Consider the following 16623-nt stretch of genomic DNA (forward strand, 5'->3'; position numbering starts at 1 on the left):
ACACTCAATATACTTGAACCAGCAACCCTGAGGGTACAAGTCTGAATCCTAAAGCACTAAATTACATTCTGACTCTTGTTTAGGTGAGCTTTATGTTTATGTGTTCCATATACATTAGCGTAAATCATTATGTAAATTACCTTTATGCATATGTAATTTTAGTCAACTTGGTTGTGGGGTCACAAAGCAAGGACAGAGTAAATTTTGAACATGTCAGCACTGTTCTTTGGGAACACAGTACCAGTCAAAAGTCTGAGCATGCTTGCTGGAAATAAGGCATATTTGAATTCTTTATGCAGTTCAGTAAGGAATTGAGCTGACATGTCTTCCCAGCTCTTCTATAGTAATTCCAAGAGATGCAAGACACTTGCAGATTTCTTGCTTTCTCTCTTCCATTCAGTTTCTCTCATGCTTATTTTGCCCACGTGTACGCAAACTTTTGGCTGGCACTGTATATCAAAGAAAGTCCATCCTCTAAGAATTTTCCCCTTTGCCTTGTTTAATTAAAAGCCCTGCAGGTACAGTCACTGACTCAAATTAGGGTGTGGACATATCAGCTAGGAGAAACAGTTTTAAAGGCACTTTCTCAATGGGGTCATGTAGCCCTACTGTGTTCAGCTGTTATTAAGAGTTTTTGTTCATTTGCACATGTGCTTGTGTTGTTTAGCTATCACAATCAGTGTATTTAACATACTTAAACCAAGTAATGATATGAACACAATCATATTGCTCGGCATATCAAATATGACCATTTCTGCATGTAAATACATATTGAATTTTATTCTGTACTGTGCTACACGGAGGTTCAGCTGAGTTGAGTTGAACCTCGGACAGAAGAGGAACAATGTGGATTCTGTCCTGGCCATGGAACAGTGGACCAGCTTTTTACCCTCTCACAGATAATTGAGGGGGCATGGGAGTTCACTAATCCAGTCTACATGTGTTTTGTAGACTTGGAGAAGGCTTACGACCACGTTCCCCGAGAAATTCTGTTGAAGGTGCTTCGGGAGTATGGGGTACCGGGGCCACTACTGCGGGCTATTCGGTCTCTGTACACACGGAGTGGGAGCTGTGTCTGCATACTCAACATTATGTCAAGCTCGTTCAGTGTAGGTGCTGGACTCCGCCAAGGTTGTGCTTTGTCTCCACTCCTGTTTGTGGTTTTCATGGACAGGATATCAAGGTTGTGCAGCCAAGGTCAGGAGGGCATTCTGTGTGGGGGCCGGAAGATGATGTATCTACTTTTTGCGGATGATGTTGTCCTTTTGGCACTGTCACACGGATGCCTCCAGCATGCACTGGAACGGTCTGCAGCTGAGTGTGAAGTGGTTGGTATAAGGATCAGCACCTCCAAGTCTGAGTCCATGGTTCTCTCACGGAAAAAGGATGGCTCGCCCTCTTCAAGTAAAGTGAGAAAATCTGCCCCAGGTGGAGGAGTTTTTGAGGTTTTGTTCACGAGTGAGAGGAGAAGGGAGTGTGAGATCGGCTGTAGACTGGGAGCAGCGGCAGCAGTAATGCAGTCGCTGTACAGGACTGTAGTGGTGAAGGGGGAGCTGAGCCATAAGGCAAAGCTCTCTATTTACTGGTCAGTCTACGTCCCTACCCTCATCTATGGTCATGAACTCTGGGTAATGACTTAAGGAATAAGATCACGAATCCAAGCAGCAGAAATGAGTTTTCTCTGCAGGGTGGTGGGACTCACTCTCCATGACAAGGTGAGGAGCTCGGCCATCCAGGAGGAGCTCAGAGTAGAACTGCTACTCCTCCACATTGAGAGGAGCCAGTTGAGGTGGTTTGGGCATCTGGTAAGAATGCTCCCTGGGAGCTTCTCTTTGGGGGTATACCAGGCACGGCCAACTGGGATGAGACCCTGAGGTCGGCCCGGGACATTCTATGGAAGTTTCATTTTAAACTTTCCAGGACTTGCTTGGAGCACCTTTGGGGAGGTGATGTGCAGGTCCACCAATGTCAGATAAGCAGTATTGTGAAATGGAACACCAGTGTAAATATGGTGTGTACAGCACATTAAAATCATGTACATTACAATCAACATCCAATGGGCATGTGATGATATGGGTGGATACAATGAGAAGTCCGTGGCTTAGGCACCTGTTCTTTCACACTCCAGCCTGGCCACACCTGATCAACCAGACTAATATAAGAAAGCAGCTTGCTAATGAGCCAACAAGCCATAGGTGCAGCAATCATTTCATAAAAACTGCAGGCAGTCCTTATGACATATTCAACTTAGGAGACCCTTGGACATCCCATCAACCAACCTTATGATTTTCAACATCAGACATTTGGCGTTATGTCTGCCTACAGCTGCCCATCTGCTGTATGATAACATCGACTGGATGTCCTGCCATAAGGCAAAATATTGGTTACTGACTCAGTATATTGTTTTTTTTACAAATATGTCACTTAAAGAATGTTTGATTTCTGATTCAATTCAGTTTACTCTCTTACAAAGGCTAGCAAGTGAAAGTAAAAGTTGTGCAGCATCAAAATATAATTATAAAAAGGTACTGTATTTGTACTATAGATTTTTTGTGTTACTTTAAAATGACTAATATGTGAAACTAGTTAAAAAAAATTGTCACATTATACAATGCAGCATTTGAGAATATTAATTGTCGACATCTCCTCATGGTTTACATAATATATTATGAGTTATTTGTGACTGTCAAAGTGAACTTACAGCAAGATCACTGGAACAGAACCACACCTTAAATGACGAACCAATTGTGTATAAAAGCCTCAGACTCAGCAAACCAAGAGTCTTCAGACTCTGTCCTAATGTACAGCTGGGGACAGCTGGTTGTTACTGCCTTTGGACCCAAAGGTTGCAGGTTTAATGCCCATTTCTGACTGTAGTATCATTATGCAAGGTACTTACCCTAAACTCCTCCTCCCTAAAATCCTAGCTGTATAAATTGGTAAATAATTGTAAATACCTTAGGTTGCTTTGAAGAAAAGCATCAGCTAAATGAATGAATGTAAACGTAGCACACTGGCTCATGCCAGGTTTGGGGAGTGACCAGGCAGGGAATTGTGATGGCAGGCTTTATGAGTGTATAGCCCTTTTTTTTCCATCACCCATAACTGATGCTTTCACAGAGACGATAATACAAACAAAATAAAGTCAACAATGCAATAAATGGAACACAAGAAGGCAACAGCAATGTACAGACTCCACTAAACTTAGAATACACCATGTTTTAATACCATGAGCATCAAAACCTCCCTTTCTCAGTCTGTCCCTTTTATATAATTCTTTATTAGTTGATGGGCCACACCTGGTATTTGTTATTTCCTTAAAGCTGACCATGCTTTTTAAGATTTAATGCATGGATAGAGGTATGGAACCACCATGGTAAGGGTGAAAGGGGGGTTTGCAGTCATCACTAGGATTCTGATGGCAGCCTTGTTAAATTTTTGCAGGAGGAACACTGTTTACCTGCCGGGTTAGACTCCGGTTTGCCATGACCCCACTCGGGACGAGCGGTTTCAGCCAATGTGTGTGTGTGTGTGTGTGTGTGTGTGTGTGTGTGTGTGAGAGAGAATACTTTTTACCGTCATATTTTGCCACCAAAGTACAATAACTTAATTGTCTCTTCTGCAAAATGATACGTTTTCATAGTTTTAGTTGACAGTGTGACACATGCACTAAGTGCATCTCACAATGGATTTGCAACACCTTAGGGCTATGCAGAAGTATTCATTGTAGACTGTTTACCTGGGTCTTTAAAATGCCTGTTTGTGATCTTGCTCTCCCAGAACAACTGCAGAACAATATCAATTATTACTTTTATCTTAAACTATAAGATTCTCATTTCCTAGCAACTGCTGAAAGCTTTGGTTTCTGTGAATAATAAAGGATGCTACTGTCCACAGTGTAGTACTGTATCCAAAGAAAGAACTGCAAGATTGTAGGCATTATTTGACATAGCTTTAGATCATTCGTCTTTATACCAGAGATTAAAAAATAAAATTTCATCTGTATTTAGTTGTTGAAACTTTATATTCTGATTTTGACTTCTGTAGCTTTGATAGTCAAGCTATATTTGCATCATGTTTGAAACCCCATTATGACTATTAAATCAAGGTTCTCCTTTACCCTGCCCGGTATGGGGTCACCGGGTCCCCACCCTGGAGCCAGGCCTGGGGGGGGCTCGCATGAGAGCACCTGGTGGCCAAGTCTATGCCCACGGGGCCTGGCCGGGCTCAGCCCGAAGCCAAGACGTGGAGCCGCTCTTCGATGGGCTCACCACCTGCCGGAGAGGACATAAGGGGCCGGTGCATTGTGATTTGGGCGATGGTCGGGGCCGAGTGCCCGGTCGACCCGAACCTCGGGCGCCAACTCTGGCTTTTGGGACTTGGAATGTCACCTCACTGGTGGGGAAGGAGCCTGAGCTAGTACAGGATATTGAAAGATACCGTCTAGATATAGTCGGGCTCACTTCCAGTCACAGCTTGGGTTCTGGAACCACTCTTCTCGACCAAGGGTGGACTCTCCACTATTCTGGCGTTGCCCAGGGTGAGAGGCAGCGGGCGGGTGTGGGCTTATTAATAGCCCCCCCAGTTCAGCTGCCATGTGTTGGAGTCTACCCCGGTGAACGAGAGGGTTGTCTCCCTGCGCCATCAGGCCAGGGAACGGTCTCTCACTGTCATTTGTGCTTATGCGCCTAGCGGCAGTGTAGCGTACCCGGCCTTTTTAGAGTCTCTGGGGGGCGTGCTGGAAAGCGCTCCCACTGGGGACTCTGTCGTTCTACTGGGGGACTTTACCGCCCACGTGGGCAGTGACAGTGACACCTGGAGGGGCATGACTGCGAGGAACAGCCTCCCTGATTTGAACCCAAGTGGTGAGTGAGTTGTTATTGGATTTCTGTGCTAGTCACGGTTTGTCCATAACGAACACCATGTTCATGCATAAGGGTGTCCATCAGTGCACTTGGCACCAGGACACCCTAGGTCGGCGGTCAGTGATCGACTTTGTAGTCGTTTCTTCTTATCTTCAGCCGTATGTTTTGGACACTTGGGTGGAGAGAGGGGCTGACCTGGTGGTGAGTTGGATTCGATGGCGGGGGAAAAAGCTGGACAGACCTGGCAGGCCCAAACACATAGTGAGGGTCTGTTGGGAACGTTTGGCGGAGGCCCCTGTCAGAGAGGTCTTCAACTCCCACCTCTGACAGAGCTTCAACCAGGTCCCCAGGGAGACTGGGGACATTGAGTCCGAATGGACTATGTTCCACACCTCCATTGTCGGGGTGGCGGCTCAGAGCTGCTGCCATAAAGTCTCCGGCGCCTGTCGCGGCGGCAATCCCCGAACATGGTAGTGGACACCGGAGGTAAGGGATGCCGTCAAGCTGAAGAAGGAGTTCTATTGGGCCTGGCTGGCTCGTGGGACTCCTGAAGCAGCTGACTGGTACTGGCGGGCCAGACGGAACGCGGCTCTGGAAGTCGCCGCGGTAAAAACTCGGGCTTGGGAGGAGTTCGGTGAGGCCATGGAGGAAGACTTTCGGTCGGCCTCAAAGAGATTCTGGCAAACCATCCGGCAACTCAGAAGGGGGAAGCAGTGTTCCGCCAACACTGTTTACAGTGGAAGTGGTGCGCTGTTGATCTCAACTGAGGATGTCCTCGGGCAGTGGAAGGAGTACTTTGAGGATCTCCTCAATCCCTCCGACACGCCTTTCGCAGAGGAAGCTGAGGCCGGGGACTTGGAGGGGGACTCGTCCATTACCCTGGCTGAAGTTGCTGAGGTAGTCAAAAAACTCCTTGGTGGCAAGGCTCCGGGGGTGGATGAGATCCGCCCCGAGTTTCTCAAGTCTCTGGATGTTGTGGGGCTGTCTTGGCTGACACGCCTCTGCAGCATTGCATGGAGTTCGGGGACGGTGCCTCTGGACTGGCGGTCCCTTTTTTTAAGAAGGGGAACCGGAGATTGTGTTCCAACTATAGGGGGATCACACTCTTTAGCCTCCCTGGGAAAGTTTATACCGGGGTACTGGAGAGGAGAATCCAACCGATAGTTGAACCTCGGATCCAGGAGGAGCAATGCGATTTTCGCCCTGGCAGTGGAACACTGGACCAGATCTATACTCTCACTAGGGTGTTGGTGGGTTCATGGGAGTTTGCCCAACCAGTCCATATGTGTTTTGTGGACCTGGAGAAGGCATTCGACCGTGTCCCTCGTAGCATCCTGTGGGAGGTACTTCGGGATTATGGGGTTCAGGGCTTGCTGCTACGGGCTGTTCGTTCCCTGTATGACCGGAGCAGGAGCTTGGTTCGCATTGTCAGCAGTAAGTCAGACCTGTTCCTGGTGCATGTTGGACTCCGCCATAGCTGCCCTTTGTCACCGATTCTGTTCATTATCTTCATGGACAGAATTTCTAGGTGCAGCCAGGGAACGGAGGGTGTCTGTTTTGGTGGCCGCAGGATCTCGTCTCTGCTTTTTGCGGACGATGTGGTCCTGTTGGCTTCATCAAGTCAAGACTTGCAGCGTGCACTGGGGAGGTTTGCAGCCGAGTTCGAAGCGGCGGGGATGAGAATTAGCACCTCCAAATCCGAGGCCATGGTTCTCAGTCGGAAAAAGGTGGATTGCCCCCTCCGGGTTAGGGGGGAGTTGCTCCCTCAAGTGGAGGAGTTTAAGTATCTCAGGGTCTTGTTCACGAGTGAGGGAAAAATGGAGCGGCAGGTTGACAGACGGATCGGTGCGGCGTCCGCTGTAATGCGGTCATTGTACTGGTCTGTTGTGGTGAAGAAGGAGCTGAATCGTAAGGCGAAGCTCTCAATTTACCGGTCGATCTACGTTCCTACCCTCACCTATGGTCATGAACTCTGGATCATGACCGAAAGAATGAGATCGCGGATGCAAGCGGCAGAAATGAGTTTCCTCCGCAGAGTGGCTGGGCGCACCCTTAGGGATAGGGTGAGGAGCTCAGTCACCCGGGAGGAGCTCGGAGTAGAGTCGCTACTCCTCTGCATCGAGAGGAGCCGGTTGAGGTGGCTCGGGCATCTGTTCTGGATGCCTCCTGAAGTTCCGGGTATGTCCCACGGGGAGGAAGCCTCGGGGCAGACCCAGGACATGTTGGAGAGACTATGTCTCCCGGCTGGCCTTGGAACGCCTTGGGGTTCCCCCAGAGGAGCTGGAGGAGGTGTGCGGGGAGAGGGAAGTCTGGGGGGCTCTACTTGGACTACTGCCCCCGCGACCCGGTCCCGGATAAGTGGAGGAAGATGGATGGATGGATGGATGGATGTTTGAAATATAGCTTATTCATATTTTGGGCTGAACCTTATACAGCCAACATTATGATAGCATTAATATATATCCACTAATTAATTATTCCTTAACAACATCCAAGCACCAAGCAGCAACCAAGCAGCGGGAGTTATGTAGTCTATGGAGGGTAATTGTTTTTCACTTATATATTTTAGTGGAATAATGAAAATTAATCCTTAATTATAAGTCATTAATGACAGAGCAGAAGTACAGCAGAAAGTATCTTTATTCCCAGTTTCACATATTTAACCTAAAATTAATAATACAAACATTCTGTAAAATACAACCAAGAAGTTTAGACAAGATTTTCCAACCTTTTCAAAAACACTTGTGTCCTATTTATGTAAGACCAAGCTGGATGCTCTAAAACAGTTCTAACACTTATTTTGACTTCCTGCTCTGATCTTGAGTGCAGCAACACCCTTTCTGCCTCCCTGACTTTCTGTGGTGCAGCGTGGCTTCTTGTCATCACTGAATTCTCAGGTCATCTTTGCAAAGCTGAAACGATCCGCCTGACAACCTTGGGATCCAGAAATTATTTTGGAAATGTCAGCGTAATTCAGGCATGTAAATAGATGCTTTTCAATTGACAGCTCATTTGAGTGGTTACTGTGTTTGACCTCTGGTTTTATAGAGGTCTCAGTAAGTTTATGCAAAAAAATGTTTGTGAAAAGTAAGGATGGCTTTTGTGGAAAAAGTGAAGCAGTTGCAGGGTAAATCTAGCACAAATGTTTTTTGCAGAAAACACCTGACAGTCTTTTACTGGTTATTAATTTAACAATGAGTTATTGTAATAAGAATAGCCCACCATAATTTGATGCACTTTGATCATAGAAAATAATTTTAAAAATAGGACTTACTTCAGAAGTAGCTCAGAGGAAAATTTTGAGTTTTCTCATTTCTGCAATTTTTTAGCCAAAATAATTCTTATCCTTCTCTATAACATACAACTTCCATTCTTGCAAATTTTCCTATATTGTTTATTCTTTTATATATTTTAAAATTAAATTCATTCAATATTCTTAAACTTTGTTGTACCTTGTTTAGCTTTTTCCTTACTGTTTACTCTTTTTCTCTACAGTTTGCTTGCTTACCAATGTTTATCTGTTCCCGTTGGCACTAGGTATTGTGTCTGTATATGTCCTTATCAACTGTGCATTGGCACAGAGCTGTATCTTGCTTTATTTCACTGTAAATGCCTCTTTGGATAACAATATCAGCTAAGGATCTACTCGCATAATGAAATATCTGCAATTGCATTATCAATTTTTTAATTGCCACAAATGTTTTTTTATTTTTTCTTTTTGTGCAGATTAGCAGAAAAATACGCAGCTCTTGACTACCCAGCAAAATGGAGAAAATATGTGACACATTTTCCTCCCTGTAAAAAATAATTAGGAGGGAAAATTGGCACAGCCACTTGTGTTTTTCTCATTTAGCAAGGAGTGTGTATACAGGGCCCATGACGCAGAAAGGCTAACACATCTCTGTTGGCTGTGCAGCCTCTTGCTGTTATCTGGGAAAGGTGAGGCCCATTGTTGTGGGCCCTCTGTGCTTGGCAGCCAAATAAACGGCTCCTTTATCTTCCTCCAGCACTGAGGCATCGACCTGCCAGGCACGCAAAGCCGATGAGCAGAGCGTGGGGCCAGCCGACACAAGAGCCGAGGTGGCAGATCACAACAGAAGCATTCAGGCCAGGGAAAGGAAGCAAGGCAGCCGTCACCAGGCACGCAGGTGAGCGTCTCACCTTCACATCCCTCAACCGCCCTACTCAGTGAAAGTGTCAGTGACTGCTCTGTCTGCTTCAGTCAAACACGGCCCCTGCTTTCCCTCCCCATCACACGCACAAGGCACCACAGCTTCAGGTTTACTCATCATCTAATGTTTACTCAAATATCTGCTCACCCACAGTCCACACATGAGTCGTCCATTGCCGAGGAGATTTTCTCCGGCCAAATTTGTAAGTACAGTTGCATCTTAGAATGTGAAATTGCCCATCTTGCTTTGAATCGGAATTAGCTGTGAATAAGAGTGCAATATGTACGAGGGGAATATAGAAGCGCCATCATCGCTGAGGACACTTCTGTAAACACAAGTGTGTTTTGGGGGGGCGGTTAACTTTAGTGTCTGATCGTTCTCCACTTGTAAAAACTACCTGCAGGGAACCTCTTACTGGGATGGTAGTAAGTCACCGCTGAAGTTCGTTCTGACTGCTACGTCACTCCAAGTTTTACGCTGGTCAAATTTGACCTGATTACCACTTTTATCAATCATAAATATGGTTTCTATAATGTGAATGCCATAAGGCTTCATGACATCCTTCACACTAGATGTCTGAACCCATAAAATGAATGATCACTGGTTTCAACTACATGATTTATTTTTATGTTGTGCATCTGCAGTTTGTGTAGTCATATTTACATGTACATTTACATTTATTCACTTAGTTGATGCTTTTGTCCAAAGCAACTTACAGCGGATGCTATATAGTGTTACTAGCCCACACACCTTATTAACCAAGGGGACTATGTTGCTAGATACAACAGGAGGTGCTGCTGAATAGGGGTCTACGGAGGTAGAAAATTAATGGGTGAAATTATAATTAAAGTGTATCAAATGCCAAATTCAGCAGTATACACACACACACACACACACACACGCACACGCGCACACACACACACACACACACACACACACACACACACACACACACACACACACACACATACACACACATACACACACAGAGAAAAGTGGTATCACTTCAGCTAAATTAAGATAAATTCCAAATTACTTGTAATAATGACTGGAATGAAGTTGGTTAAAAGGTGTCACTATCACGTCCACGCCCACAACTCAGTCGACAGCACCTGACTCCAGTCCAGCACCTGACTAACTCCCTACCCTTTAAAAGACACTCCGCTGCTCCTAGACCCTTGGGGAATCTTGTCAGGGACAACTTCCCTTTCTTGTGACGCTTCGTCCACAAGCATTGCTAACTCTTTGCTCACGTCCTCTGGTTTTTGACTCTTCGCTTCGTTTCCCAACCACGTCCACGGATCCTCGTTCCTGTCCTGTTCACCATTCGACCAACCCTTCGCTAAGTCCCCTGACCTCGTCCACGGATCTTCGCTCTGACCCAACCGCCGATCAACCGACCCTTCGCCTGTCCCTGACACCGAGAATTTGCCTCATCCCTCTTGTCCGGACAAACGCTGCTGCACTTGAGTCCAGCTGTCCCAGGTCCCTATGTTTCGCGTGACAGTCACACAGTATATGTGGAAATGCATTCTATAAATCTGTTTATAATTGCTTAAATAATTATAAGGGGCCACTCAATTTTGGATGGGAACAGCAAAAATAGGAAGCTATCTCTAATACAAGCCAAGGGTTAAATTGTCCAGTGCTGGTGATGCCATCAAAGTCAGTGTGGCATTGAAGGAAGTGCCTTCCTGCATTTTTGAAGCCCTGAGACACAGAGGTGTCCTTCAGTGTATTTTTTTCCTCTACGTTTTTCTGGATAATTGCTTGATGTTTGAATTTGCTTGAACCATTAACAAAAACCTGTGATTTCTCAGCCCCAAAAGAAGCCTTTTTGGTGTTTAATGGTGCTGAAACCACCAAACAACTGGAACACCCATATCTATCTGTCACAAAGGCACAAAAAAAATGCATGAAGAATCATTCATTACAGCTTTCCCTCTGGCGTATATCGGCTTGTGACAGCTGAAGTAACGGCCACCATTAGAGGCACATTCACCAAGGCATTTCCCTGAAGGTCAGGCGGCAGAGAGTAAGGTACATGCAACACACAACAGCAAAGAGCAAACCCATTGCCGCAACAGCTAGAGCAGCAATGTGCTGCCGTGTAAGGTATTTACCAAATTTACTGCAGAAGATCACAGCGCACCCTACTCAGGACACACAGTTATTGAAATTGGATGGAAGGATGGACGGTCACTTAAGATTGTGGAAGGTTTTTGGAAAGATAATCTGGGGTAAAACCCCGGTCAGTTTTGCAAAACATTTCCATTTGAAGAATCCTTACTTGTTATGTCTAATTAGTCTTGCACTATGTTTATCTTTATTGGCAGTGGTGCCAAGATGCACTTGTTTTTTTTCTTTTGTTTTATATCTGATTGGTTCATCAGCGGGGGGCGCAGTGGGTTGGACCGGGTCCTGCTCTCCAGTGGGTCTGGGGTTCAAGTCCCGCTTGGGGTGCCTTGCGGTGGACTGGCGTCCTGTCCTGGGTGTGTCCCCTCCCCCTCCGGCCTTACGCCCTGAGTTGCTGGGTAGGCTCCGGTTCCCCGCAACCCCGTATGGGACAAGCGGTTCAGAAAATGTGTGTGTGTGTGGGGTTCATCAGCCCTGACTATGTTGTGGGCATGGGCCTCTGTGGATAAAAGCTGTTTTCTTTTAGGGGTACCTAGAATTCACACACACACATTTTCAGAACCGCTGGTCCCTTACGGGGTCACGGGGAACCAGAGCCTACCCGGCAACACAGGGCATAAGGCCGGAGGGGGAAGGGGACACACCCAGGACGGGACGCCAGTCCATCGCAAGGTACCCCAAGCGGGACTCGAACCCCAGACCCACTAGAAAGCAAGACCTGGTCCAACCCACTGTGCCACCGCACCCCCACCTAGAATTCAATTCAATGTATTTTTATGGAGTGCTCTTCTCACCCACTGACACAGTGCTGAACAAAGGGATAAGAGAAAACAAAAAAGGTAGTTAGCAATGTAGTGAATTAGTACCTTACCCATGCTGCAGTTATTAAAGCTATAGGTGTGCCTACTGACCATGTGGTAAAGGAGCAAAAAACTCCAAACTGAAAATCAAGGAAGAAAAAACCTCTGGGGGTCCAAGTGCCAGTGTCTGCCCACCCCTCCAAGGCATTCTACAGATGGTCCCCAACTTACGATGGGGTTACATTTTGTGAAACCCATCGCAAATCAAAAATATCAGAAGTCAAAATGCATTTAATACATGTAACCTACTGAACATAATAGCCTAGCATACGTGTAATGGCCATTACAGGCTTGCCGCATTCATGCTGGGCAGTTATCTTGAGTTTCTCCTCAAGAGTAATTGCCCTCCTTTTCTTCTTCCCACCAGTAGCAGAAGACACAGATGGACATTTTTGTGACATTATGGATGCACAAAATACAACACAGATACAGGGATGTATCTGTACAGTGATCGCATGGCAGACTGGGAGATGTGGATCGCTGCAGCTACTAACCCTATCATTATAAATTCGAAAAATCATAAGTCAAATCATCATAAGTCGAGGAGTACTGTATCTGTAGATTAGAAAAGGGTTTTCAGTCAATTTACAACAAATAATAGCACTGTAGACAAGTGTTAACTTGATGTCCCAGTTCACATAGATACGTCTCGTCCATCATGGCAGGCAGTCATCAGCTTCAGTCAGCGTGAAGTGATGGTATCATGGCTGGCCGGCCTCCTCAGGTCTTATCATAGGGAAACAATGCCTAACAAGAAAAAAATTACTAGTAAAGGATGAATTAATGAGGTTACAGAGGTTAAACCAGATGAGCAAAAGCACAGCTAACAAGAATTTCACTAGTTATTGATATGCCAAAGTGAACATGTAAATCTTTAGCCAGCATTTAAAGGCAGATGTAGACAAGGCATACCTGACAGTAACAGGTAGACTATTCCACAGTTTAGGTGCTCTGTAGGTAAAGGCACACCCTCTTACTGAGGTCTTATTGATCACTTTAAGGTAACCCACATTCAATGAACAAAGACACAGTCTTGGAATGTAAGAATCAATAGTTTCACAAAGGTAAGGTGGAGCAATGCAATTTACTGCCTTATAGGTCAGAAGTAGGATTTTATAATCAACTTTAAAAGTAACCGGAAACCAATGCAGTAATTTTAGTACTGATGTTATATTGTCGTACATCCTAATTCTAGTAACAATTCTTGCAGCAGCATTTTGTACCAACTGTACCCTGGATACAGTCTGGTATAGACAGCCCGACAATAGTACAGCACTACAATAGTCCAGCCTACTTGAAACAAAAGGATGAACCAATTTCTCAGCATCTTGCCTACATAGCAATCATCTTAATCTAGCTATGTGTCTCAGCTGAAGGAAGCACAACCTAGTCAATGTAGTAACATGAGACACAGATAGTAGGTTTCTGTCCAACAAAATACCCAAGCCCTTAACACATTCTGTATGCTTGAAGCTTATGCCATTGGTGGTAAAGATTGGTGTGATTGTGTCAAGACTTTTAGCATCACCACCCACCACAAGTATCTCTGTTTAACTGACATTCAGAGGTACATAAAATTATTACTCATCCATAATTTAACAAAACTGTTTGCTAAAGACACCACATTTGATGGGTCATCCGGCTTAAATGAAACATATAGCTGTGTGTCATCAGCATATGAGTGGAAACTAACATTATGTTTGCAAATAATATCACCCAGTGTAAGAGTAAGAACAATAATGGACCCAACACAGAGCCGTGAGACACACCATATTACATTTACATTTGTCCAAAGCGATGTACATCTCAGCAAAAGTACAATTTACGCATTACATTAAAGAGAATCAAACAGTAAATGAAAATAAAGGGACACAGTCATCAGATTACCATACAAATTGTTTACACTTAGTTAAATGCGGGGGTGTGGTGGCGCAGTGGGTTGGACCAGGTCTTGCTTTCTAGTGGGTCTGGGGTTCGAGTCCCGCTTGGGGTGCCTTGTGACGGACTGGTGTCCCGTCCTGGGTGTGTCCCCTCCCCCTCTGGCCTTATGCCCTGTGTTGCTGTGTAGGCTCTGTGACCCCATAGGGGACAAGCAGTTCAGAAAATTGTTTGCCTGATTATTGAGACTTGCTTCGCCCATTTACCGACGTCTGCGCCTAGAACGATACTTGCCTGTCCGTGATCACTGTTTTTGTCTGTCCCAGCGAACCCCTCCTGAAATAAAGCCAGCTCGCACTTGGGTCCACTGACCTCCTCCTGTCTCCAGCCCGTCTGTTTGACACCCACCTTATCCATGAGTTTGGTATCTGTGGTTTTGACCAACTGCAATTTGAAAATATTGTAACAACCCGTGTTACTGGTATTCAAGGGGAAGATGTTTTGTGTAAATAGTTGCATTATGGGGAATAATGTGAAGTGAGTGTGTGTAACCACTGGGGGCACCTAGGGGGAAAATGACGGGGGTGTGTTGGGAGAGAGCCTTCGGGTGCTTGGCAAGCTGGGAAGGCTGGCTGTAATTAAGCGCAGGTCCTGGAGGAAACGGGGTCCTCGGACCGCGAGTATTGTTTCCCTGGTGCTGCTGTTCAAATAAATCGTTTGTCATGAACGTTGTCTCAACGTCCTTCTTCACCCCATCCAAACCCACAGCGCTGCGCGCTGCAATATTTTTCAAAAATCCAGAATATTCTTGAAAAAGAACATTTGAAATTCCCGCGCGCAGCACTGCCCGCTAAATACGCACAAGAAACAATGTGTGCAGGCTGATGCTGCTCAGTCACAGCATACCCAAGCCCAACCAACCCTCAGTTTCGCCCTTGTGTTCGCTTCGTGTGCGCAATCGTCTTTAAATATGTAATTTTGCTGCCCTTAATTGCTAGATTAGTGATAATATGGCTCCAAAAAGGCAAAGAGAGAGAGAATGTACGCATTTTAATTTTGTGTGTTACTAATCTTTTTGTTTTCAGATGTTCTATTGTATATTATTAATGTGTTATACATTTATGTATGGTGGTGTACAGTAAATTGTATTCTTATGGTGGCATACAGTATGCTAGAATACTATAGATTACTGAATACTATAAAATACTGATTTACGTGGGTTTTACCAGTTCTTAGTAGTACACCGCAGGGTTTCAAGTTATGAACACGTACAGGGTAAAATTGCATCGTTTTATATAAGCGTCCTGTGCATCCGCAGTTTTTACACATCCACGGGGGTCCTGGAACCATATACCCGCGGATAAGGCAGGTCGACTGTATTTTACAATTTGGAAAGCTACAATCTTTTCTAAAATTTTGGATTAAAAAACGGTACATTGGAGATGGGTTTTTACAATCTAGATGCAATTTCTAGGGGTCTAATAACAGCGACTTGCAAAGCTTTTGGTACACAGCCATTAAGTAATGACCTATTAACAATATTAACCATAGGTTCTGCAAGCATGGAAACTACGGCTTACAGTAATTTAGTGGGGATTGGGTCTAAAGAACAGGTAGTACCTTTTCACTGATAGAGCGAATTTGCCCGGTAATTTCCTCTACAGTTCCAGGACCTGCACTCCTTGCACTACAGAATTTCACCACGGAATTATACTCACAAACCATTTGATCTATATCTGCACTCGTTCCAATATCAGATTTGCTCATCATTTCATTGATAAATTTAACAGTACTATTTCTGTCACATGTTTTTGGTCTTATTATTGTCAACAGAAGCAGGGGGTGTGGTGGCGCAGTGGGTTGGACCGGGTCTTGCTCTCTGGTGGGTCTGGGGTTCGAGTCCCACTTGGGGCGCCCTGCGGCGGACTGGCATTCTGTCCTGGGTGTGTCCCCTCCCCCTCCGGCCCTACGCCCTATGTTGCTGGGAAAGCTCCGGTTCTCCGCGACCCTGTATGGGACAAGCGGTTCAGAAAGTGTGTGTGTGTTGTCAACTGACACCGGCAGGTAGGTTAATAAGTGATGACTGGAAATAGTCTAGTTGAAAGGAATGATATTCACACCTACAAACATGAACATCTACACAGTAAGATATGACAAGATTGAGCATACGGTTAAGGGAATGAGTAGGATTGTTAACAATGAGTAAAATCTATAGAATTTAAGACAGACATAAAATCAGCAATAGTATCTGATGATACATCTCTATAAATATTAAAATCAACCATCAAGATAATTTTGTCATGAGTAATGACTAAATTGGTTATAAAGTCACTAAATTCTACGAGAAAAGAGGAGTACAGTCCTGGTTGAGAGTCGAAAAGAAATATAATTATATTGGGTTTGGACTTCAAATCTAGCGGTAGAACTTCAAACGAGGCAAAATTATCGCGATTTCTGGAGATTATTTGTAATCTATTATTGAAAATAATGTAGACTTCACCTCCACGACGTACAGAATGAGATTTATTGAAACAGCAGCTTCTATCAGCAGAATCGTGTTGGAGTCACCAAGCCAGGTTTCACTAAAAAAGAAGAGATCGAACTTGTATTAAATCGTTTATCAGAGCAACTTTATTTGTTAGTGAGGGAATATGTTTAACACTACAGACAGCCTTTTTAGACTACTGTTTAGCTTCGATGGGAAGTTGAGAG

At 45.0% G+C, this 16623-nt stretch overlaps 1 protein-coding gene across 1 annotated transcript in view; it reads left to right on the forward strand.

The window, feature by feature from the left end:
* Nucleotides 1-16623, forward strand: part of srrm4 (serine/arginine repetitive matrix 4) — a 90056-nt gene that overhangs the window by 43033 nt on the left and 30400 nt on the right. The window contains exon 2 of the mRNA XM_018737831.2: nt 8873-9013. Coding sequence (XP_018593347.2) covers nt 8873-9013 — 141 coding nt within the window. The remainder of the gene's footprint in view (nt 1-8872; nt 9014-16623) is intronic.

The sequence above is a fragment of the Scleropages formosus genome, chromosome 12 (genome assembly GCF_900964775.1).
Source record: "Scleropages formosus chromosome 12, fSclFor1.1, whole genome shotgun sequence".
NCBI classification, from domain to species: Eukaryota; Metazoa; Chordata; class Actinopteri; order Osteoglossiformes; family Osteoglossidae; genus Scleropages; species Scleropages formosus.